A 24,926-nucleotide genomic window follows, 5' to 3' on the forward strand; every position below is an offset into this window, starting at 1 on the left:
AAGCGGGGTAATTGCTATTGAACAAGAGCAGTAATAATGAAGCCTTACGTGCTATATGCAACAATAGCACCTTCCGTTAGACTTGATTCCTTCCAAGACCGAGGTCCGTTGATAATGTTAGTTAGCATGGCGTGATCGCATATACCTGTTCGGTGAAACATAACCTTCGACATAGTAAGTAATGTTCACAATGTCGCTACGGGCGCACGATACTATGCAACTAATTATCGTATGACAGAGTAGACAAAGAACATGGTTGTCGGTTGTTTTAGGTATAGAAACGCAGTAATTTACGAACTGGGATGTGTAAAATGCCAATTATTTATCTCAAGTTTTGAGCGCAGTATCAGAATGACAGCAACCGCTATAGGGAGCCTGTCCAACAAGCGCAAGTAATTTGTGTTGGCCTCTAGAGCCAGTTTCTGTTTTCTATTTTCTATTTTCTTGCTTCTATGATATTCCGTGATAGAAAAGGAGTCTTCACCACAAAGTATGATCTCAACAAAAGTTCAGTCAACCTCTCCTTTCGCGGCGAACTTGCTCCGTGCTCTGAGACTGGCCCCAAATATCCAAAACAGGAACATACCAACGATTCCCAAGATAGAGATACTCGCCAAAAGCGTCACACCTTTGCTGACTCCAAGATTGTCGTACATGTAAGTACTAACGATCACAACAACCGCCGCTGTAGCTGATCGTGTAAAGTCACTCGCTGCCAGAAGCGATGCCACAAACTGGGGATATGTAATCGGGAGGTAAATGAATATGGATTGGAAAATACCAAAGGTCGCACCAGCATAGATCGCAATTCCCAGCGTGGGCACAATCCAATGTATAGACTGACGTGCTGTCCAGGCAAAAATAAAGAGGCCGACAGGTGTCAGGATTACGCCCGGAAGGGCTGGCACTAAATTCTTTTCGTGCAGATTCAAGGAAATCAACTCTGCTTGTGTTTCCTTCATCTGAAGCTGGTAGATACTCCAAATTGAAAGTGCAACAAGGCATCCCGCAACGATGGCGAGGAAGATCAAGCTGTATGAAACAGGTGACATCTTGTACATATCTAGATAGACAATCGGGAATACCTCAAAGAAGGAGTAGTATATGGCGTAGATGAATGAGGCATAGATACACACGAAGCCGATTGCGGGATCTTTGATTGCGATTTCCATTGGCCGGATCAAGGATTCCTTAATATGTGTTGAGAGTTTTATCGGATTGAGCTCACTTGGAGCAATGATATTCTCGTTACCTGTGGACTTTCGGAGAGATCGCGCTCGACGACGAAGAATGTTGCTTGAAGATGTCTCCGGCAGTGAACAAATCATAAGGAGCAGAATTGTCCCTCCCATTATGGAGATCTGCCATAATGGCCAGTGCCAGTTTATGTTTTTCACGGCCTGGGTGCCGAGGAGAGGTCCTATTGCTGGACCGCAATACACGCAGGCTACCCATACGGCAGTTGCGTAAGGTGCTGTTGAAACTGAATAAATGTCGTATATAGTTGCACCGCCAGTAGCTAGGCATGGACTTCCGAAGAAGCCTTGGAAGAACCGAAGAACAACGATCGCAGGGAAATTATCAAGCACTGCTAGACAAATCGAGATGATGATGAACAGTAAAAATGATATGACATAAGGTGGGTTGCGTCCAATCGACGGGATTTCGCTCAGTGGAGAAAATAGCAATGGTCCCGTACCGTCTAGAAACGCCTCGTAGTGTTGGCACATAATTATCGACAAACGGATTTTAATAATGGAATATCAATGTACTTACATCCCAAGACATAAAGTGCCATAACAAGAGACACAACGACCTCAGAGTGCCCGAATTTGGCGATCATTGCTTCGTAGCTAGGTACGAATATTGAAGAACCGCAGTACACAACGAATGAATAAATCCTGCGATGATTAGTTTGATGTCGTTGATCGCACTGCGGCTAGGAATCAACGTACGATATGACACACGTCACCCATGCTTTAAGAAGCCTGGGCCAGTTTTGAGGGTTTTCAGTATCATCTGGTCCAGACCAAGATATGATAATGGGGCCCTCAGGTTTAATGCTACAAACAAACGGGATTAGACTTGGTATATCCTGAGTGAGATTGGAAGACTCACTCGGTCTGTCTGAGGCTATCAGATAGTTTAACTTCTTCAAAAGACAGCCGCGATTTTTGACCAGCAAAAAGTCGAAATAATTCCCCCAGAGGTGTTTTGCCGATCCATGCAGATTGTGTTATCATCTTGGAATGCTCAATTCGGGATCAGAAAAAAGCGATAACTTGGGGATAGAATTGTAGTCTGATGATAGAACCAAAATTCAACAAGACTATCGAGGTCTTGCGGATAGAACTCATAAGTAATATTGATAAATAAGGGCTGGGTTACATTCAACATTTTGAAAACCTGCGACGGTGTGTCGACCGAGGTAGTCTTTATGCATATAATGATTATGCAGTGCGACTCCATTTTGTAATACAGGTCGCGTATCATGACTATTTCTAGCCAACATAGCAGATGGATATTCAATGTCCGCATTTTTGTCATGCACAGATAATCGAAGAGAAGACAATGCATTCAATTCGTGGTGACACAACATTGAGACTGACGAAAGTGTCGGTCTAGGCATGCTGGATTCAAGTCTTCGTAAATTTCTTATCGTAGATGTTCCAAGGAAGACTACGAGTCAACGCGCATTGGCTGAGGATTACTATGACATCTTGAATTAGTTATCACAGGTATGACGGATTGTTAGAATAATAATTCTGATGAATGATCTGCAATATATGCACATTCAACTGTTGAGCGTGGGGGTTTGAGCACACTTCCATAGTACAGGAGCTCTACAATTCCTATGAACCCTGTTAAGATAAATTGTCCACATGCGTCCCTTGAGCTGCAAGATCCCTTGTAGGATTCAACTTTGCCCGCATGTTCATTGAAATGATTAATCACAACTCATCTCATCCGCCTAGTGAGAGATATCTCTTGTAACAGGTTTAAGATGTGGGTATAGTGAATTGTCTTTAACATGTAAATTACCCTCTTTCGTTACATGGTATTGCCATCTTTGGAACTGCTCCAAGCCCTGTCAAACTCTTGCCAACCACCAGGCGGTGCGTCCCACATGGCCAACTCACGAACCACAGTCTCATAGCATCCATCGCTGGGCATATTACCCTGACACACGTTTCCTCCAACGGCGATGTTGATGAGAATTCTGAACTCACTCATCTTCCTCGTGCCAGGCGGCTTCTCTGCCCGCATGATAGGCATACCATCAATCAACCAGACCAAGCGGCCCCTGCCTGTCGTTTCGTCTTCGTCCCAAATAAAATCGTATTTCACACCCGCCGGCGAGCTAATGTTGGGGATTGGAGTTTCGAGAACGCGATGCTTGTTCCAGTCCTCGCCGTTAAAGTGGCCCCAGTGCAGACAAGTGTGGTTGATAGCATCGCCGTTCCACGCCTCCATTATGTCGATTTCGCCATCCTCGGGCCACTTGAAGGGATCTTTAGGCAGCAGCCAAAAGGCTGGCCAGATACCTCGGGCGACCGGCGCCGTAATTCTGGCCGACAGGCAGCCCCGTGGTCGGCTGAGTGTCTGATGACTCGACAGCCTGGCGCTGGTGAACTTTTGGGCATGGTCGGGGTGTCCGTGGTTGATCAGAGCGCGCAGGACCACCGCATCACCCTGGGCGGAATGGAGTGAGTTTTGCGGGCTGTTGATATAATTCTGCGCTTCATTGTTGCCCCATCCATGTTGACCCTGTTCATGGTAAAAGTTGGAGGAGACGGGTGCTTCGGGATTTAGATTGGGCTGCCAGTAGATTTGGGGTTGCCAGTGCTGTTCCTGATAAGCTAGTGGGGGTTTGCTGGAGGTTGGAACAGGCGGAGGATTGTTAGACGATGGTGCCGGCTGAGAATCGGGATGGATCAATTCATCCCAGGCCTTATCTGCCTTGTCGATGATTCCCTGAAGCGCCTGTCTGAATGGCATTTTGAGTACGGGGGTATGGAGGTTAAGGTTGGGCAAGTAGCGAATCTTAAGACGCGGAGAACGCAGGGAAGCTGACGTCATACCGTCAATCTCCCGAAGGCGTCGAGTTTCTCATAGTCCTTGCGTCCCCCCTTGCACACCCTTTTGACATTGTACTCCAGGAAAGACTACTATTTCGTTGAGACTAGATGAGTCTAATCAATGGAAACATTACAACATACCTCCAGACTCAGATCGTATAAATTGTAGGCTACTTGCATCTATCACATGGCCACTAACGTTATATTAGAACAGTCGGAGTTTGCAGAACTCGAATGGAATTCATTGGAAAGTACTATTCACCAGGTATGTAGAGCATCTCTACGCCCCGGCAGTAGTAACAATCCAGCTCGCTACCGACATACTGTAGTTGTTAATTGCTCGCGCCTGGTATGCCTCAGGCAGCAGACATATGCAAACGCTACAAACATCCAGGAACGCAACAAAATTTGGCATTGATCGCAAACTTTCAAGACCTTCAATTCCTAATATATGGCCTTTCTAGTGTGCTAAAACTTAATCCAGACACATCATTACACATTTGCTTTTTCGACATAATCAATACACTTTCCGAAAAGTGCATTCCGCATACACTATCTCCAAATATGGCTGAAGCATGCCATGACCATCCCCCACCTGCAACAGAACTCTCCAACGCAGAGCGCTTCAAAGCTACACACCTCGCCGCGCGCCATGGCAACTACCACCAATATTACTCCAAGTTCCGGGCACCCACCGTCCCGGACGAGCGCCTTTCCATTCTCCCACCAGATATCCTACGCAACGCGCGAGTCATAGACCTAGGCTGCAATGCCGGAAAGTTGACACATGAGGCGATAGCACACTGCGGCGCAGCGTCTGCAGTTGGCGTCGATATTGACCCTTGGTTGGTCGACCAAGCGAAGGCAACGTACCCGGATGGGCCATGCACATTTGAGCACTTTGACTTCGTGGATGCATCCGCGTACATGGGTACTGCGCTGGGCAAGTTTGACGTTGTACTACTGCTCTCAGTGACCAAGTGGATTCATCTCAATAACGGGGACTCCGGGATGTTGACGCTATTTGCGCACATACACAGCATCTTGAATGAGGGGGGTTACCTTGTTGTGGAGCCGCAGCCCATGAGCAATTATGCAAGAGCTTCGAAAAAGAATAAAGAATTGAGAGAGATGTATAAGACGATTCAGATGAGGCCGCCCTTTGACGATGAGTTGAAAGCGCTGGGATTTGAGAGGATAGTGAAATTTGAGAGGGACGAGGAGGGATTTGCTAGACCTGTACATGTTTGGAAAAAGAGTGTCATAAAATGATGAATGAACATGGCTTCAGATATGTCGGGCGAAGGGACTTGCATGCAACTGACGTAGACTTGCTAGTTGGTTGGTAAAAAGCTGACAGACGAAGCATATCTGAAACACTGTCGACTGGAGAACATGATGGGCTGGGGTTTGTTGATAAGAGTTTTAGAGTAACGTGGTCCTTGATCTTGGATCTACTCGGTTTGTACAGAATACAGGAGTCCTCAAGTCTTGCACGTACTTGTCCTATGCCGCTTCTCCCGCTTTGTCGGAGTTGTTGATTTCATATTTGATCAGCCAAAAACAGCAAGTTACTTGTTGATCTAGTGTACTGCAAGTCTTATTTTGTACAGGGCAGTCAGTAGACTGGAGAATATACAGTGATGGGCCCACTTGGAATTTACATCTCCTATGGTCTCAAGGGTTCTGAAAGAGAAGAGGACAATGAGTACACAGGATGCATAGAAAGTAAAGAGAAAAAAAGATAACCTGGTCATGAGTAGACCAACAGTCATCTCATTGTCGCTAAATCCGCCCGTTTTCAGCCCGAAGGCTGGGTTAAACTGCTTTCAAATGCTTTCATTGCTCCTTTTTCCATGATAGTCTGCAGAATCCAAGACCCATCACAAGTCTTGCCAACAATAAACAATCCCGTGAAATTGAACGGTGATCCATTCCCCATGAGCATGTTAGGTATAATGCAGGAAGCCCTTCCTCTATTTCGTATTTCTTGGGAGCCATTGACGGGTGTTGCAAGTGCGCCAGAGAAGTCCATTTCAAAATATTGTGCTTTGTACCAATTTGAGCAAAAGACAGTCTGCATGAATGCATTACCGACAAGTGGATAGTTTCCGCTTTTGTGGATATGCGTCGCAGTAGCTTCAACATGGTCTGAGCATCGCTGAATTGAAATGGACTTGCGGATCTCGTTTGCCAGGTAGGTCACACCTCGTTGAATCGTTGGACCAACACCAGCAACTGTGTACAACGGAACAACAGCGTTGCCAATGAAGGAAACAGGGCCAGGACCGAAGTAATCCGTCAAGATCGTTCGAACGTCCATTGTACTAATGATGCTGACGACTTGCTTGGCAGAAGCCTTATGCGCCAGAAGCGTCATCTTCGTCCACCACGCCAAAACTATATCCCCATGACTCAAGAAAGGGGCACCTTGCTCAGCCTGATCGGCTTTAGTCATGCTCATCGCAAGCTCCTCCATGGCTTGCTCCCTAATTTGATCGAAGTAGGCTTCTGGAACAACTAATATCCGTTGGTCGCACGGATGAAAGAGTTGCCCGTATACATACCTTATACCAAATACAACCGCACCAATGACAGAAAGAGTTTGCTTCTTATAGCAAAGGTCTGTTGGCGGCGCGTTATCACCCAAAGATGCGAGCGGATCTGTGCTGAATCCTTGGAAAACGGGCACCTCATCCTCTCGGCCTCGAAGGACAGCAGTCCAGCCCTTGAGAATTGTTCCAAAGCCCTGTGCATCTGTCAAAACATGCGGATACGACACCGAAACCAAAGTCTTGTCTTCAAAAGTGACCACATGCACCGAAACGAGCGGAATATCCGAGTACAGCCAGTCGTCTAGCTTTCGGCCCATGTGGGTAGAAGTAACTAGAGGGAGACAGTCCCGGGAGGAGTCGCTGGCAAGTGATGGAGTTCTATGTGACTCTGGAAGATGAGGAGATAGAGGATGTTCACTCAATTTCATCTGATGATTGAAACTGGAAAACAGGACCCCGGGACGTTCTTCGTCAAAGTGGGACGGTACATGATACTCTAGGTTACCTGAAGCCTGTAGATCTGCCACATTAGCAGCTTCAGAGGTATAGGAAATATTGAAACTCCCACATTCTTTCTCAAGCGGGCTCCAAGCTTTCTCCATTCGCTAATAGTGACGAGACGGGCGAAGGCCCACTTTAATCTCTCGGGGTCCAAGACGGCTTCGAATCGAAATGTGAGAATTGGTACAGTATGGGTTGAATCACTCATAAAGTCCCAGCGATGTACTGGTAGAATGGTGTCCGTGGGAATCGTGGCAGGCTGTTTCCTGAAATTGAAAATTGAAAGAAGACCCATGACGGTGCTGGGCGTCAGTTATGACGAACGATATCAGGCTAATCGGTAAAGCTGGTGCAAGGACTGAGAACTGCGATAGTGACTTTTGCCCGTTGTTGCGATATCTTTACAATTTAAATATGTAACCTGAGCTTCGAAAATCATTCATCAATCACCCTAGGTCGCAAGGGCGTGCAGATGAAGTGCTGGGTGCTCAGGGTCGCTAACCTCACAGTCATAAGTTATAGATAGCATCAAGACCCCTTGCGTCCCCTCCGTAGGCACCCCTGACGAATTAAACTGAAACCCCCTCCCCCCAAATATTATGTTTGGTTAACATCACAAATTTCTAAAGCTGCTCCAGGCACAAGGAAATGCGACAAAATTGTCAATTGAAGAGCTCACAGCAAGGACTACGGATATGAGCTTGATTCCATCAGGCCAACAAAGTGTGAAGACCCTCTAATGAATTGTTGATAGCTCTCATGTTTGGATGGACCTGAAATTCAGCTTGGCATTCTACTATTGGTCAGAATTCCGTTGGTTGCTATTGGGGGCAAGAAACAAACATGATTTACTGTACAGTACTGTAGAGGGCAAATATGTGGTTAATCCTGCCACATTCACACACGTACCAGGACCCTCCCAGCGTGATCTACGTTATGCAAGGATGGCATTAGAGCATACTGCATTCTTTATTGGACAATAGCTTACTAAAGTCGCAGGAGGAAGAGTCTGTACACCTGGCGTGGTTTCCTCTGACCCTGGACACCAACACAGCACAACCAATATGCATAAGCTGGAGATAGTGATCTTCTTGGTCAATGGTAAATGCAAGAGGAAATAGCAGTCTGGAATTTGTGGCGCTCTTGAGCGCATTCCATCATCCATTTTATATCTAATGCCATTGAGTCAAAGTAATCTAGCGCCTCGTGATCAGCAGCTGGTGCAGCAGATTAATTAACTTTCATGTAGTTCGTACTGCAAGAGATATGACGAAAAGACAAGTCATTCAAGTACCAAAGTGACAAACCCATCGCTCGCGCCTTGCTTGCAGTCTCCAGACCACAGCATGCCAATGCACTACATGCACAGAGAGCTGCCTATCAAGGTATCATTCAACTTTTGTGCAGGATACGTAATCGCTTTCGTAGACCGCCCTTTAGCCAAAAATTCCTTGGCATTCGAATTGTCTGCATATGAAAAATCCAGGGGCAGAGACATAATGTAATCCATGTTCATATCTCTAAATCGGCAGCTGTGAATCTCAAAATAAATTCTTTTGACCACTAGCGTGAACAAAAAGCATCAACATAACCATGTTACAAGTCATTGCATCAGTCCTCTTTCTCTGGCTTTCATGGCATGCTTTCCAATACCGCTCCAAAAAACCACTTCCCCCGGGCCCCAAACCACTACCATTGATCGGCAATATACACCAATTCCCTACGGATAACCTCTGGCGTCAATACAAGAAGTGGCACAAAAAGTATGGCCCGCTCATCACGCTGAAAATGGGCCCCCAGACCCTAATCAGCGTTGGGTCGCATGATATAGCCCGCAATCTTTTAAGTAAGAAACAAGCTATCTACAACTCTCGACCTCGCGCGGTATATATGGGCGAATGTGTTTTTAAGGGCCTGAACACCGGTCTAATGCCATATGGTCCCCAATGGAAAAATCACAACCGAATCCAGACCAAATTCCTCCGTTCGGCCTGGGTCAGTCAATACTACCCGATTCAAGACCTTGAGACAAAGCATGTCCTCCACGAGCTTCTCACAAACTCAGATATAAAGAGCATCTTCCAGAGATTTGCCTGCAGTATCAACTCGACACTAGCATTCGGTAAGAGAGTGGAAGCTCAATGTCAGGTTATGCAAGATATGTCCCGTATCAATAAGCACTTCAACGATATGGCAGAAACTCCATTGGGAATGCTAGTTGAGTTCTTTCCTATTCTAAACCATCTTCCTTTTCCAATTGCTCCATGGAAATGGAAGGCCGAACAGGTCAGCCGAGAAGTCTTCGACCTATACTTAGCCAATCTATCAATTGGCAAGGCTAGCTCGACCTGGAATTGGACCCGTGAAGCGCTAGAGATGGAGGAGGCGCAGGGAATGTCTGAGGTTGAACTAGCTAATATCATGGGATTTATCTTCGATGCTGGTAGTGAGCCTATTACTGGGACCTTACGTATGTTCGTTATGACAGCTGCGGCTAATCCTGCGGCGATGGCAAAGGCTCAGGATGAGTTAGATCAGGTGGTGGGGTCTGATCGTCTACCAACTCACAATGATCTTGCACGGCTACCATACACGCACGCGGTGGTCATGGAAACCCTGCGGTGGCGGCCGCTTATCCCTGCCGGCTTTCCACACGCAACTCTCGCGGATGATGAATTCATGGGATACCGTATCCCTTGCAACGCAACTATCATTCTGAACAACTGGTCCTTGGATCTTGATGAGACGTTATACGAAAACCCTCTCGAATTCTGCCCTGAACGCTGGCTAGAAAACCCAGACCTTCCTCTTGCCTCTTTCGGGTTTAGTCGGCGTAAGTGTCCCGGTCAGGCATTGGCACGGGATATAGTATCTCTCACCATCAGTCGCATTCTATGGGGATACAACATCGCACCACCGTTGAAGAATGGACAGAGAGCAGAGGTGGACACATTCAACCTTGAGCAAGGCTTCAGCGGACCCCCAGTACCGTTTGAAGTGGATTTTGCTCCGCGCAGTGACAAACATCGGCGAATCATCGAGAAGGAATGGAATACTGCTGAAAAAGACCCCGACGTGCTCATGGCCGAGATCGCCTCGCAGATTAAGCCTATCAAAAAGGCATGATTTCGATAATCTTGCATCGGAGAGCGGGATGGGTAAGCCTGCTCTCGTGAATAGAAGCAGGCTTAGAGATATGTATAGTCCAAATGTGACTTCATTGTTGATAAGGCGAGCTTGGAATGATGATTGCTCCGTGTTTCTTAACAACTAGTGGTAGACTTGAGGGCCAAAGAACAGAACAGAACTTTCTCCATAGGCAGTCCTTTGGCAAGAAAAGAATTAGCGTTACAAATAGACAAATAATGACCATACTCAGTTCAGTGAAATTCATTTGGCCGAGCTTACGTTTATCAGCCGTCGTAACGATTTGACTGGCGTATCGTCGACCAAATCCCTTACTCTCGTTTATACGAGAATTGAATGCTTTGATCTTGAGTATCCTATTGGCTCTTTTTCAAGATTTGTAGATCATCGAGACCTGCATAGTCATCGTCCACCTAATTCCACAAGGCATTCTTGTTATAATTTGAGTTGACTAGGAAATATGGTGTCCTTATACATTTCAAGATTACTGTTGAGAATATCTCAAATAAATGTCACATTTCAGTTAACACTGGTTCAATTGGTCATTCCTAACACTAGCTGATACACTAATCTTTCTTAAGCCCCAATCGGAAATTCTCTCTCGAACCATTCTCGAACAGTCATCAAAGTTTGACGACCCTTCCCACCCTTCGACTGGTACACGGAATTTTTAAGCTGAGCAGCAGAGTGGTTTTCTGTTGGCCCATTTCCGTAATACTCCCCATCTCTTAACTGAGTATAGACGAACATACTGGCAGGACCCTCCATCAAGTCTCCTCCCATTTCCGCGGGGCTTTGGAATGCGGTAAATCGGGCCTTCTTTTCAGTCACTATATCATTATCAAAGAGTATTATCAAACTGTCCAGGTCAAGAATGAATTCAAACTGAGGCTTTTGAAACCTACCTTGTGAGAATATCCTAACCAAGTCCTCAAAGGGCATTGGATCCGCAACAGCCTGAACGAGACGAAGGTTCCATCTTAAAGGATTCAGGAAGATCCCGTGAACAAGGTCTCCATAGTCATCTTTCATACTAATCCATGGCACCTGTTCTTTCCCACCCCAATATGGGAGTCGGAGTGTTAAGTAGCCATCATCGTCTTTTTTAGTGGGAAAACCACCATGGAATTCCTCCAGTTCGGGAGACATGAAGTTCTCAAGATACCACCCGGCTGAGATTGGTGTAAATGTCTCGAAATGAAGATTGTCGAGTGCCCACTTCTCGGCTCTAGCTTTCACTAACGTTCACGGAGTTCAAGATCAGAAACGCTTTGTCGAGACCAGAGAACAACATACCACTCATGGCACTGAGAGTTACCCGGCCCCCGGTTAATTGATCGGTATTCGGATCAGAGCTGAAGACAACATGTTTGACATTGGCGGCCGCTGCACTCGATAAAATCGTCTTGCCCAAGTTCTCGGAAACCTCTGGCTCCATACCCTATGAATTGAAATTAGTCAATAGCGATGGTGCTGAAAATTGTGCCACCAACAAAAACAGTGTAGTTGATATAGACACCCCAGCACCCAGAAAGGGTAACTTCTAGGTCTTTATGGCTGGTCGTATCGGCTTGGGTGATTTTGGCACCAAGTGCCTTGAGTTCTTTCGCCTTGGACGTCGAGATATCACGAGTAATACATAGCACTTGAAAATCGGTATTTTGGAGCAAAGAGCGTGCTACCGAGCCGCCCTGGGTACCTATGTAATGTCAACGATTTGTGTATCTAGACTTTGCACTAGCTGGAGTTACCAGTAGCTCCAATCACAGCAACGGTTCTTGTTGCCTCGGCCATCCTTGATGGTGATATTATCTTGGCTCTTAGGGGCATCAAATTATCTCTTGTTGGGGATATTTGCTTATCAAACAACTTGGGCATGTATCTCTTGAGCAGAATGGCCCTATTTCTAAATCAGAATCTGCATGTAAAACCACGAAATTTTGAACTGGCGGTGAATAGGATATTACCTGTATACTCGATTTTACTGCATAAGTAGGTGCATTGCCGTGCATAGCATCGGGCAAGGCAAGGGATATGCATATACAGGTACAGCCACGTATTTAGCGCACCCGTTCCTTCAGTTGAGGAGCCCATTGAAAGGTCCTACAGGTGATGCTCGATTATTAGGGTGTCGCATTTAGGATTCGTCTGTTTCTTTCTTCTACCGTACCACATTGTCCATTCCGCTTCTCTTTCTTGTTTATTCTGACTGTATTTCCTCACCCAAGCCATCAAAATGGGCTCGATAAATCAGGAAGCAACCAGGAACTTCTATTCCTCTCCCTACCTAGCCGAGCACTATGATCTCCTCTGTGCCAACGAAGGAGCATTCTATAAAGACATCGATGTCTTTTGGACCGAACTCAACCGAGTTCGAGAATTGAAGCGCACGAAAGGAGAGGACCCCGATCAGCTCGTGGTAGTTGACGTGGGCACCGGAACTGGCCGTGCGTTGGATGGACTCGTGAAGTGTGCAAAAGAGAACGAGGTTGATCTATCGCGTTGCAAATTTGTTGGTTTTGATCTGTCCCAGGATATGGTTGATCGAGCCGCTAAAACGCGAAACATGTCTGCGGTCGGCACCACCATTTGGCACTGCGCCTCTGCAGTGGATCTTGACCGAGTCATGGCCGCCTACAACATTGAACAGCGTGTGGATTTGATTTTGTTTGCGGATGGGGGGTTCTTGCATCTGGAGGAGCAAGAGGAGGCACAGAAGTTCTTGCAGTGTTTGCAAAAGGTGGCGCTCCAACCAGGGACTGGTAGAGCGTGCATCTCTATTACAAACCAGAACTCAGTTCAAGATGGCAAAGACTTGAACTTTATTGACTCCTCTGGCGCGGTGCAGGAGTACAAGAGCGTGGAGTATCCGGGTCTACTTTATCGAAACTCTTTTGTGAGCTCCACTAAGCAAGGCGCGTCGCAAATCATGACCTCTCGATTTGAGGTTCTACGTACTAAAGAAAATGGTGACCACGAGCTCATTGAAACTCATCTCTCAGAATTGAGAGGACGAGCCTGGAAGGATTCAGAAGTGGCCGACTTGATCGCAGGAACCGAGGGTCTTGAGACCAGGGATGTCATTCAACCTGACTCTTTACAAACCTTCTTTATTGTCAGTCGGGAAGCCTGACCCAATGATGTGAATATCTCAACTTTCCTTACGATTTCTGAACAATAAATATTGTCTTTTTCGCAATAGCTGCCCTACGGTAGGGTATACTCCACGGAGGGTTTGGCAACTTTGATATAAAATAACATGTTGACGCATTCCACAAGCAAGTCCAAAATGGGCTCACCAATCGATAAATTTAACAATAATCACTCAATATTAGATTATCCAACCTCCAATTACGACTGAGAAGGATAGTGCCATCAAACCGCTTGAATCTTCAATATTTGATACTTCAAAGTAGATTTAATTTGTATTATACATGATTACGATAAAAATCAAAAATTAAAAATTACGTACAATGCCGCCACAGAATTAGACGCATGAAGTTGTGAGGGAGGGGGTTGGAGTCGCTTTTTAGCGCTGGACGAACTCTTTATATAAGTTAACACCTGGCGCTTTCGATGTACGCTGTTTACACAAGTAAGATGTGCGAAGAAGGGCATACCGGCCAATGTCCCAATGGACTTTTTGGCCTAGAAAATGCCTTATCGGTGCCTCATTTGAAACATGCAGAACTTAAAATACCTGGATTACAATGGCAGGTGTTATATTAAGCCAAGTACCTAAAGTGCCTAAGTTCAATAAAATGAAGTCATTCCTACATTATGCACCCTCCGGACCTAGCGATAAATGTATTTTGTTCTCTCCTCCACTCGTCACATTTACTACTACCTTCGTCACGGCTTTATATTTACCGTAAGGTAAACCTCCGTCCTCCGTCCTTCGTCTAGTCTTAACACTATTGCCGAGTCTAAAGCCGTTGGTGTTGTAGCCGCTCACCGCTTATTCTATAAAGCTAAAGCCGTAACAATTTTGATCCGTATTTACTTAGGCAAAAATGCCTGATTCAAGTAAACATTCATAGATCCATGGATGGATAGCTCTATTTACAATACACTGTATAGAGCGGTCAAAAAGCGGTCTACAATCAACCATCATTCAGGCATTAACTAGGCCAAAAAGTCCATTGGGACATTGGCCGCTATGCTCCTTCGCAAAGATGTGTAGAATGGCGGTATGACTTGAGGAGTTGACTTGTGGCCATATTACAGTACACTGCAGCTGCGCGCAGATAGTAGATCAATCTCCCATACTATTTAGGCTGCGACATATTAATTAAAATTTGATTGATTGATTGATTGATTGATTGATTGGATCAACATCTTGTTGTGCATACTGAGTCAGGGATCGACTATTACACTGTTCCGACTTGCAGATTACCTATGACCATGGACTGGCATAGGGTGGCCTGGAAGGAACTTCCTTGCTTCCTTGTCTCTAGATGAACGGTGACCGATTCCATTTATATCTTGGCCCGTCTTGCATATTTACCATACCACCTTTTCCTTCGCTGTAATTTGCAACCAGGGATCACGATGACCGTCACCAACGATTCGATCTCCACTGAACATGGAAAAAATATCGACAATAATGCGCTTCCTGAAGTTGATGTTGAGGTGAATGTCGCATTTGGCGATCTTATCAAGGATATTATCCGTGGAATGGAACAAACAGGAGTATGCATTGTACGAAATATGTACTCTGCGGCAACTGTCAACGCGGTTGCTAAAGAACTGGCTCCTTATATTTCCAGCTCAGGAGATTACTATGGTATATTTGTTCTTAAGTCAGATCTTTAAATCTCAGCTAATTCATGAATGATCAAGGTGACTCGGGTGGCACCGCGTTTGTGTCGGCGCTTCTCACAAAATCAGAAACATTTGCTACAAAAATACTTGCGCACAAAATTTTCCATGAAATCAATGACCATTTTCTTACTACAAGATTTGGACACTGCCCAGTGAGTGCCTTTCTTTCTTCCAACTGCGTTCCGTTGAAGTTCTAAAATCTGGAATAATAGGTCAGCACGGGGGTGAAGGTCGCTTATAACTGCGAGCCCCAGATTGACTGCACCCTGGGCTTCTATATCCCACCTGGTGGAAAGGCACAACTGTTACACCGAGATGATGCAGATCATTTGAACTTTCAGCCATCTGCGGATAAATATGAGCTAGGAAGAGATACCGGGCTAGTCATGATGACAGCACTTACGAAGACCACTCGTGAGAATGGGGCGACCCGTGTTTTGCCAGGCAGTCATCTCTGGGACTATGCTCTTCCCTTTCCCGAACAGTATGACAATCGCATGGTTGATGCCGAACTCAATCCCGGAGATTCCTTCTTCACGCTGACCAGTGTGATCCATGGTGGTGGTAACAACACAACATCCGAGGGACGTTTCGTCACATCCTGTTTTGTCACCAGAGCCCATTGCAGACAACTAGAGAACCAATTTTTGAGTTATGATGTTGAGAAGGTTCGGCAGCTTCCTGTCTGGCTCCAACGGTTTATGGGATATACAACTGCCAAGCCCTTCTGTGGCTGGGTTGATAAGAAAGATCCACTTCGAGTGATCAATCCGGATGCTGAAAACTTTCGTGACGGATGGCCAGAGTCAGAAGACTAGGAAGACCACATCGGTAACCTCTGCAAGTTATCAAATTGGAATCAACAGATGAAACTCATCGGACATGATGTAGGTTCCGGCTCGCGAAATTTTCAGTCACTGGGACAGTGTCGTGTATTGACCTTCTTGAAATTCGATTAAATAGTTTCTGGATTAAAGCTTGATCTTATGGACTACAACCTCTGTTCTTCTTGTGTAATAAGTTATGGCCTGATTACCAGGAATGAAGCACATAGTGAGATGGCAGGTAGAAGGACTCTCAAAAGTCGATGGTGAATACTTGTCGTGTTTGCACTTATGCCATTACAAGTTTTGGTAGCTTTGCTTTCTTGACCTTCGATCATCCCTTCCCCTCTTCAGATTTCGTATTCTCGGTTACATATACCCAAATTATCAAGGACCTCTTCCCTGATAGCTAACCTGATAGCCATGACACTGAGATGGTGAAATTGAAGCCTCATTTTCAAAATTTTTAAGTCATGGCCACGATCCGGAGCTTGGGGACAAGTCAATACTGAAGCTCAGATCAAAATGTTGATGCGCTTCTTTTACCTCCAACTTATACCTACACTATTCTACCTCATCCTCGGCGTATCATCTGCCATGAGAAATACTGAACCCAGATATGGAATGCAGATAAGTACTATCGTCGGTACCTATCCTCAGGAAGACAACTGCTCCTAGCACAGGGTGATGTTTGGCTACGATGATAGACTATAATATGAAACCTTCCGGATTATGATAAGTTCTGTGTCTGCTCGACACTTTCGCAATTGTCTTCGGTTTCTCCTGGTATTTGAAACTTGAATGATGGCCATCAAGGGTCAAACAAGTTGACAAACTAATGAAAGATAACTTCTACGACTCGTTCCTTCAAAGTGGTCTCTATATCAATACCCTCTGATAATTGCAATAAAAATCTCAAAATCGAATTTCGAGCGGAGCTTGATTTATATAGAGGTCAAAGAGGGAGGCCCAAAGAAGATAAAATCATCATCAGTCGACATTTATTGGTGCCAAAGGGAACGAAAAAGGCTCTCGCTCCTGCCGCAAACTGTCAATATGTCTTGTTTGCTGATTTAGGCTTTACAAGGGATAGAATTCTCTTGGACGCCCGGCTTTTTGTCATTCAAAACCTGCCAGGGGTCCTTCCAATGAGCTGTACCTCCGGCAGGATCAAACGTGCTGTAGCCGATGAACCTTTGAATGGATTCAGGGAGTCGGCGTACGAAATCCTGACTATGAGAAAGATACTGGTTCTCCTCTTGCCGTAGATAGTCACAGCAAGCACCACATCCAAGGACCATTCGATTTTCATCAGTGGTGGTATTCGCACCATGCCCGTGGATCACACTTCCTAGGATGATAAGAGAGTCACCCGGATTGAGCTCAGTATCCACAACACCGTCATTGTCCACAGGAGGTGGCCGGCTGTAGTCCCACAAATGGCTTCCAGGAACAACACGTGTCCCCCCATTAGCTCGAGTGGTCTTTGTACAAGCTGTAAGAGAGGTAAGGCACAAATCACGTCCCACATCATATTTCTCTGCTTCTTTGCTCCAGTGGCGATGAGCCGAGTCATCCCGATGGAGCATCTGCGCTTTCGCGCCTGGGGCTAATCCCAAGCCGGCAGACGATCCGAGCTGTGCAGCGCAATAACTCGTGTATTGTTCCTCTCCAGCCTAGTAACATGTCAGAAATGGTCTTAATGTCTCCTTCACTGGATACTGATCAGTACATACCCAGTATGGTCCGTATTGATGTTTCAAAAAATGGTCCAACACTTTCTGCCACACGGTATTTCCAACCACCTTAAGTGCGAAGGTCTCAGACCTACCTACCAAGCCACTCACAGCAGTCACTTCTTTTGCAAAGACTTATGTATTATGTGTTAGCAGGTCCTCATATCACAAACCAGGGAATGTGGCATTAGCATTCTTACATTCGCATTCTGAAGGTGCTTTGACGAAGGGATCCATATCTTCCAAGATTTGGTTGATGCTCTCTATGTCAATGAGATTTCTCACAATGCATGCTCCGGACTCTTCCAAGTTTTTGATGATATCGTTGACCAGGGACTTTTCTGAAGTATAAGATTTCGTATCCACATCCCACGACAATGATCCCATGCCCCGCGCTTCGCCACTGTTTGGGTCGTCATTGGAGGGCATAGTGATGGCAATATCTTCTCGGCGATAACCCGGACTATTGTTTGATTGGAGTGTCTTTAATAGATTGTCATGAATAGCAGGTGTTGGTTTTGTGGTTGATTTCTAGGTACTCAACCCGCGCAACATCGGGTATTTATGAAACCCCACTGTACCGGAATGGATAGATCATTCACAATGTAAACTGTCGGTGAGCGTCAGTTTATGCACAGTCTGCGTATCAGCATCGAAAAAGCATTTTCCCATTTTTCAGCTTGACATTTCGTCACATAGTGCAGAGATCGCACAGTGTATACTGAATATAATTTACTCCAATGTATCATGATCGACATTAAGTTAGTCAACGATAAAACGAAGCTTTCAGGAACCCGAAGATAATAACAAACCGTCTATCTACAATATGAGCTAAGAACTTCAATTAGTACATATTCTACAAGAGTGGCAGATCGGCAAAAGAATAAATGAGAAAATAGAGTCTGAATTTCGCAATCAACGAGGCTACCATGTAAGCATATCTACGGAGTAGGATGAAATAAGTTAGAAGACAATAATATATCACTCTGCACAGAGCGCATCATCAGCTTGTTCCCCTCACGTTATGCAGTTGTCAAAAAAGCAATTTACATGGTCACCGCTACTCCATTGTTTTACCGCTTTTCTGAGGACGTGGTAACTCTTTTGCTGTACCTAGGAAGGGGTTTTGTTTGATACCCAGAATATAGTATCAGTCAGATTAAAGAATATCCATAAGTCATTCTTTATCTGCGAGTTCCGAATTGAGGCAAACTTCATCCATTCCATGTTTAGTTCCAAGGTATCTCCTTCTTTCTTTGTTAGCATTGTAACCAACCTTGGACACTCTCGAGAAAGGCCATTATAGATCACACCTCGTGATGACTATCGAAGATTTGCTGTCCTCTGTTGGCACAGAAGCACTTCAAAAGCAAGATTTTCAACAACTGAACAAGTGGAATGCAGCTGTTCCCTCGGTGTCAACCAATTGCGTCCATGATCTTATTCGAAAACAAAATGATGCCAGCCCTGATGAGCCAGCTGTGTGCTCCTGGGATGGGAACTTCACATACCGAGAACTGGACGAAAGTTCTACGAAACTGGCACGCCTGATAATGGATCATGGTGTGACCCCTCGAACATTTGTTCCCATATGCATGGAGAAGTCATGTTGGACGGTGGTAGCCATTCTCGCCATACTAAAGGCAGGAGCTGCCTTCTCTCTTCTCGACCCAAGTCATCCACAAGAGCGTTTGAAGGCCATAACTCAGGACCTTGGGGCGACTGTTGTACTCACAGATGCATGCTCCTATTCTTTGGTCGATTCGATGGCCAAAAATGTCTTGATTGTCGAGAACATCGTTCAATGTGTTTTCGCAGGGGAAGAAGATCATTTGCTTCCCATTGTTGTTGAGCCACATGATCCACTATATGTTGTTTTCACGTCTGGCTCCACCGGGTCTCCCAAAGGTGTTCTTGTTTCTCATTCCGCCTACGCCACAAGTGCGGCGGGCCTGAAGATGCCACTGATGCTTTGCACACAGTCAAGGGTACTTCAATTCGCATCCTATGCATTTGATGTCAGTGTATCAGATCATCTCTTGACCCTCCTGGCCGGAGGTTGTATTTGTATCCCCTCCGAGGAGGAGCGAAAGAATTGCCTCGCTAGTGTTATCACAAGACTCCGCGTGAATTGGACCTTCCTCACTCCATCTATGGCGCGTTTTATGGACCCCATTGACATCCCTTGCCTAAATTACCTGGTACTGGGTGGCGAGCCCGTCATACAGAGCGATATCGACAAATGGTCTCCTTACGTCCAAGTTATAGGGCTTTACGGACCAGCAGAAGTTGCCGCTGGCACGACAGTGAACTCCAATCTCAAAAGCTCGAACAGGCCCACCAATATTGGAAATTCCCCCGCTGTAATATCCTGGGTCGTCAACCAGGAAAATCGAAATGAGCTTGTCCCCATCGGTACCCCGGGAGAATTGCTCATTGAAGGATGGGCCCTTAGTCAAGGATACATCAACAAGCCCGATCTGACGGAATCTGTGTTTATATCTCCTCCTGTGTGGCTCGGAAGTCAACGTCGGAATGTTCCCGGCAAAAAGATGTACATGACTGGTGATTTGGTACGCTACCAAAGCGATGGATCGTTGGAGTATCTGGGTCGGAAGGACAGCCAGGTTAAGCTTCGGGGCCAGCGAATTGAGTTGGAGGAAATAGAGTTTTCCGCTCGCCAATACTTCCATGGGAGTTGCACTATCATCGCTGACGTAGTATGCGATCAGCTGGGTGCATTTTTGCACTTTCCGATACCGGCTGAGACAAATTCGAACTCATTAGGAAGGACGAGAGGACTAAAGTTCTCTTCACCCTCGCCAGAGCTGCTTGGTGAGATTGAAGGTCTAGCGTCATATTTAAAAGACAAGCTACCCTCATTCATGAATCCGGAATTCTATGTCTGCATCTCCAATATTCCCCTGACTCCAACTGGAAAAACCAATCGTCGATTAATCAGGGAGCGAGCTTCAGCCTTGTCTGCAGAGGAGTGGAGGTCTCTTCGTTGCTACAATCAGCGAAAGGCCACAGGACTTCCATTGACCTCAAAGGAAGAAACCATGCAACGACTGTGGGTCAAGACATTACGCATCCCTGTGGAGACTATTAGCCGCAGTGACGACTGGTTTAACATTGGAGGAACTTCGCTCTCGGCCATGCAGCTGGTCAATGAAGCTAGGAAAGAGAGGTTGGAAATAACTGTGAAAGACGTTTTTCAGCACCGCACACTAAGACAATTGGCATTTCACTCAAAAAGCTTGACGTCAGTCGCAGAACAGTACGTTGCTTTCCAGTGGCTTGGAGAAGGTGATCAGGAACGCCAGCACCTATCGCGTACGGTAATGGACAACTATCAGGATACTGTGATCGAGGACATTTATCCGGCGGATGATGTGTTTCAAGCTTGTCAAGACATCAGTGCAACAATCGGTTACAATCTCACGGCCCGAGTAGACACCAAGGTGAGTTCGCACTTGGACCGCAACAGGCTTTCTCAAGCCTGGGGGGTAGTGGTGCAAACAAACCCTGTCCTTCGTTCTCAATTCCTGTCCCTGGCCGACAAAGGATACCAGGTGATTTTGAAAGATGGCCCACCGCTTGAAATCGTGTCAATGCTCCCGACAAGCGATATAGAAAATATTTGGGGTTTGAAGAAATTCCTGGTCCGGATGGTGTTGGACAAAGACAATCTACTATCCTTGTTTATACATCACACACTCTATGATGAGTTTGGTCTGGTGACCATATATCAACAATTGGAGAGAGCCTACCACTCTGAGGCTCTGCAACCATATAGTTATGGGTCATATCTAAGTTGGCTCTCAAATGTCGACCAAGACAATGAGAATTTTTGGAAGAACAGTTTTGCAGGCTATCACGCAATCAAACTGCCCACCACTCCTCTTGAAAACCAAGAATTGCTAGCGCGTTCACAGCTTGCACCATTCTTCATTCCACTGCGCAAAAGCTCGAGTCCATTCACTGTGGACAACAAAGCAACTTTAACACTGGCACTTGTGCTCAGCCTGTGGACAAAAACCCTGGATGTCGTGTTTGCCTCTGTCAATAATCGCCGAGGAGCACCTGTTTCTGGTATCACTGAAATGGTTTGCGCCGCCGTTATGCCGCTTCCGACCCGCGTCCCGTTAGAGCCAGGGCGAACTATCTCTGACACCTTGGATATGATCCAGGGACGCTTTCTTAATGCATTACCGTTTCAAAACATTGGATGGTACAAGCTGGAGCAGCTCAGCCCTGAGCTTTCTGCAGCCTGCAGTTGTTGGGCCTTGATGAATGTCCAGGCTCATTTACCTGAGATTATTCCAAAAATGTTTTCCGACTGGAAGTGCAGTGTCCCACAGGGGTACGAACCTCCTAACGCATTGTATCTCGATTGTGTGATACATTCGGACTCTTTGAAGGTTGATCTGAGTTATGATCCGGACATCGTAGGCAACTCAGTTGCCCAAAGTTTGCTCGACGCATTTGTGGTGGTGTACCAACTCGTTGATGGAAGCCCGCACTTGAGCATTGACGATGTCTTGCACCGTGATCTTGTTCAAGTTACCGCTTGATTGCCGCCCATACAAACATAGTATTTGCCTTGTATTGCAGCCAGATGCTGTGGCTCTAGTTGTTGCTTGCTTGATATCATGACCTGGTGGTCAATCTGTCCTTCGTCCCTTCTTCTGTCGTATCTAAATAACGTTCCTTGTAATGAAATCGATTATCAGGGGGTTTTTCACTGTTTTAATAGTCACGAAAATCAAGTAAAACTACTCATGCTAAAGTAATTGGTGCATGGAAATATTTTCTGGATAACGAGGAAGATTATATTTATCTGCGTACGTATTCCTATGCACTGATCCTGTCAAACATCGAGCTTATTAGATATCCTTGTATACTTACCACGGTCGTGTCTTCAGGAAGTACGTGCAACCATACTGTGTCCTAGTTTGCTAGGCTGAACATACGCTCAACCGTGGGAAATATCCTTAGTGACAGAGTATTGATGGCCGCACAATGTGTCGTTTCTCGAGTGCTAATATTATGACTCTAATGTGGAGACCCGTTAATGGCGCCGAATCTTTCCTTGTCTTTTAAAATCGCCTTGCTTACCACGCAAGTAAGTAGTATTCAACAGAGGATTGAACTAATGTTTGATATTTCCAACTTAAAACATGTTGAATTTCGAGACTCTGTTGAGATCATCAAGGATAATGTTCCGGTGTGCAGTTCCAGAATTACAATACCAGAACCCGTTCGACAGATTACCACACTGGCAACCTTGACTCAACAACTAGATTAACTAGACTTCACTAACCTTACAGCTCAGTTCAATGTTGACAGTAGCTGCAACTGAAACTCATTACTAGTATCAAATAGAAGCCTTCAATATCATGCATATATCGATCACGGTATAGAGCGACTGGCATGTCCAGCATTTCAATAAGAGACTAATCATTTGCGGTACTAACAAGATTTCTTGGATGCAATGAATACCTCCCTAAACCATTCGGCACAAGTTGTCAGATTCTCACGACCTTTTCCACCCTTCGCTTTAAATGCGGCTTGTTTCAACTCTGCCGCCGTCTGAGACTCAGTGATCCCGGTCCCAAATAATTCCCCATTTCTCAGCTGATAAAATGCAAAGACGTCCCTCGATTCTTTCAATTCAGGCTTATCAAAGGCTGGGAATTGCGAGGGATCTTCATACCCAATAAAGCGAGCCTTTTTACCCGTCACTACAACAATATGAACCAGTCAACCAATGATACAAGGAAGAGAGTGGGGGAGGAGGAAATAGACAGCGAGAGAAAAAGAGAAAAAATCGAAAGAAAACTTGGATCTGTTACCTTGGATAAAAGTATCCACCACGCCCTCAAAAGAGATAATGTCTCCAACGGCCTGAACCACCCGGTGATTCCATCTCATTGGGGTCAAGAAGATTCCATGCACCAGATCACCGAAATCATCATCTATACAAATCCAGGGTACGTGTTCCGGGCCGCCAATGAGTGGACTCCGAAATGTGAGATATCCTTCATCGTCCTCGTTCCATGGAAATCCACCGAATCCTTTGTAAAATGACGGCATGAGGAAGTCTTCCAAGTACCACGAGGACATAATAGGCGTAAATGTGATGAACGCGGGACTTGCCCGTCCCCAGGATTCTCCATGTGCCTTTACTATAGAATTGAAGACAAGTAAGTGAGACAGATCCATGTCAACAATACGAACACCAATTTAGGAGTGACGTACCATCCAATATAGGCGTTCTGAATAATCCATTGCTAAGTTCATAAGCCGAAGGCTGAGAGCTGAAAACCACATGTTTGATGCCTGCGGCGGCAGCGCTGCGAAGGATGCAGTTGCCGAAGTCGAGATCATATCGTCCATCTCTAACAATATCCTATTATTGTGCTTTGTTAGTCTTTGTGTATACAGGTTTATGGCAGTAAGTTACCGAGTTGGAGTATCCATTGTTAATAAAGATTCCCCAGCTACCCGCAATAGCCTGTTGAGTCTCACTCTCATTAACTCCATCAACTTGAACAATCTCAGCCCCAAGAGACTGTAGCTCCTCTGCAACTGTCGATGATGTATCACGAGTGAGACACCGAACTTGGAACTCTGGGTTTTGAAGCAATGATCGGGCGACGGAACCTCCTTGTTTCCCTATTATTTTGTCGTGTATCAGCAATATTCCCGTTTCTACTTTGTACATTCTCACCAGTAGCTCCAACGACTGAGACAACCTTTCGCTCAATTGTCATCTTGTTGAATATTTGTCCCGTTGGAGAAATTCGAATTCCAGCTAGATCGTCCTCTCTTGCGTAATTAACAGGACGATGCCGAACAAAATTTGGATCGATATACAGTAGCTTGGTGCAGTTGCCGACCACGGCCACCCTTCAAAGTGAAAGTTTTGTTAATGGCCACATCACATTTGCACGCATGAAAAACTCATCGTTGTGCGGGTTGATGCATGTATACTGTGCAGTATGCATTCTCCTGTCGTAAGAGCAGTGTGGAAACTGCGGGCTGGGTATATTCGACTCATCACAGATATCCTTCAGCACAGAAATATTCTCAAAGGTTACATCACAGTTTCACGCAAGAAGAACTAGCCTTTATTCAGACCCATATGCATGCATATAGATAGGCCTGCATGTATAAAAGCGGTGTGGAAATTGCGGGGCCGAGTATATTCGACTCATCACAGCAGCCATCAACACAGTGGCATTTGCAATGGCC

The 24,926-nt window shown here is 45.6% G+C and overlaps 11 protein-coding genes across 11 annotated transcripts; 5 read left to right on the top strand and 6 right to left on the bottom strand.

Moving 5' to 3' along the window:
- Positions 1-509: 509 nt before the first annotated feature.
- On the bottom strand, positions 510-2,062 carry N7511_003898 (uncharacterized protein; the record flags this gene model as incomplete). Its single annotated transcript, XM_057126323.1, has 3 exons — positions 510-1,702; positions 1,777-1,901; positions 1,956-2,062. Coding segments are annotated over 3 exons (1,425 nt in total), but the record flags the coding sequence as incomplete, so codon positions are not given.
- Positions 2,063-3,051: 989 nt separating this feature from the next.
- On the bottom strand, positions 3,052-3,999 carry N7511_003899 (glycoside hydrolase family 16 protein; the record flags this gene model as incomplete). The annotated part of the gene is made up of 1 exon (XM_057126324.1): positions 3,052-3,999. One exon carries the CDS (start codon positions 3,997-3,999, stop codon positions 3,052-3,054), a length of 948 nt encoding a protein of 315 aa, XP_056985214.1.
- Positions 4,000-4,643: 644 nt separating this feature from the next.
- On the top strand, positions 4,644-5,351 carry N7511_003900 (class I SAM-dependent methyltransferase; the record flags this gene model as incomplete). The annotated part of the gene is made up of 1 exon (XM_057126325.1): positions 4,644-5,351. One exon carries the CDS (start codon positions 4,644-4,646, stop codon positions 5,349-5,351), a length of 708 nt encoding a protein of 235 aa, XP_056985215.1.
- Positions 5,352-5,880: 529 nt separating this feature from the next.
- Positions 5,881-7,430, bottom strand: N7511_003901 (uncharacterized protein; the record flags this gene model as incomplete). The annotated part of the gene is made up of 2 exons (XM_057126326.1): positions 5,881-7,146; positions 7,203-7,430. The coding sequence occupies 2 exons, from the start codon at positions 7,428-7,430 to the stop codon at positions 5,881-5,883; spliced, it is 1,494 nt and encodes a 497-aa protein (XP_056985216.1).
- A 1,298-nt stretch (positions 7,431-8,728) lies between these two features.
- On the top strand, positions 8,729-10,261 carry N7511_003902 (cytochrome P450; the record flags this gene model as incomplete). Its single annotated transcript, XM_057126327.1, has 1 exon — positions 8,729-10,261. The coding sequence occupies one exon, from the start codon at positions 8,729-8,731 to the stop codon at positions 10,259-10,261; it is 1,533 nt and encodes a 510-aa protein (XP_056985217.1).
- Positions 10,262-10,858: 597 nt separating this feature from the next.
- Positions 10,859-12,076, bottom strand: N7511_003903 (NmrA-like family domain-containing oxidoreductase himF; the record flags this gene model as incomplete). Its single annotated transcript, XM_057126328.1, has 5 exons — positions 10,859-11,112; positions 11,188-11,520; positions 11,579-11,723; positions 11,776-11,981; positions 12,034-12,076. 5 exons carry the CDS (start codon positions 12,074-12,076, stop codon positions 10,859-10,861), a joined length of 981 nt encoding a protein of 326 aa, XP_056985218.1.
- Positions 12,077-12,518: 442 nt separating this feature from the next.
- N7511_003904 (class I SAM-dependent methyltransferase) lies at positions 12,519-13,415 on the top strand (the record flags this gene model as incomplete). The annotated part of the gene is made up of 1 exon (XM_057126329.1): positions 12,519-13,415. One exon carries the CDS (start codon positions 12,519-12,521, stop codon positions 13,413-13,415), a length of 897 nt encoding a protein of 298 aa, XP_056985219.1.
- A 1,418-nt stretch (positions 13,416-14,833) lies between these two features.
- N7511_003905 (phytanoyl-CoA dioxygenase family protein) lies at positions 14,834-15,924 on the top strand (the record flags this gene model as incomplete). The annotated part of the gene is made up of 3 exons (XM_057126330.1): positions 14,834-15,068; positions 15,125-15,258; positions 15,319-15,924. The coding sequence occupies 3 exons, from the start codon at positions 14,834-14,836 to the stop codon at positions 15,922-15,924; spliced, it is 975 nt and encodes a 324-aa protein (XP_056985220.1).
- A 1,079-nt stretch (positions 15,925-17,003) lies between these two features.
- N7511_003906 (uncharacterized protein) lies at positions 17,004-18,095 on the bottom strand (the record flags this gene model as incomplete). Its single annotated transcript, XM_057126331.1, has 3 exons — positions 17,004-17,606; positions 17,667-17,800; positions 17,867-18,095. The coding sequence occupies 3 exons, from the start codon at positions 18,093-18,095 to the stop codon at positions 17,004-17,006; spliced, it is 966 nt and encodes a 321-aa protein (XP_056985221.1).
- Positions 18,096-18,985: 890 nt separating this feature from the next.
- On the top strand, positions 18,986-22,243 carry N7511_003907 (non-ribosomal peptide synthetase; the record flags this gene model as incomplete). The annotated part of the gene is made up of 1 exon (XM_057126332.1): positions 18,986-22,243. One exon carries the CDS (start codon positions 18,986-18,988, stop codon positions 22,241-22,243), a length of 3,258 nt encoding a protein of 1,085 aa, XP_056985222.1.
- Positions 22,244-23,141: 898 nt separating this feature from the next.
- N7511_003908 (uncharacterized protein) lies at positions 23,142-24,445 on the bottom strand (the record flags this gene model as incomplete). The annotated part of the gene is made up of 5 exons (XM_057126333.1): positions 23,142-23,413; positions 23,525-23,857; positions 23,931-24,081; positions 24,136-24,347; positions 24,403-24,445. The coding sequence occupies 5 exons, from the start codon at positions 24,443-24,445 to the stop codon at positions 23,142-23,144; spliced, it is 1,011 nt and encodes a 336-aa protein (XP_056985223.1).
- Positions 24,446-24,926: the final 481 nt, after the last annotated feature.

This window comes from Penicillium nucicola (assembly GCF_028828085.1).
Source record: "Penicillium nucicola strain IBT 29836 chromosome Unknown utg000003l, whole genome shotgun sequence".
Taxonomy (NCBI): Eukaryota; Fungi; Ascomycota; class Eurotiomycetes; order Eurotiales; family Aspergillaceae; genus Penicillium; species Penicillium nucicola.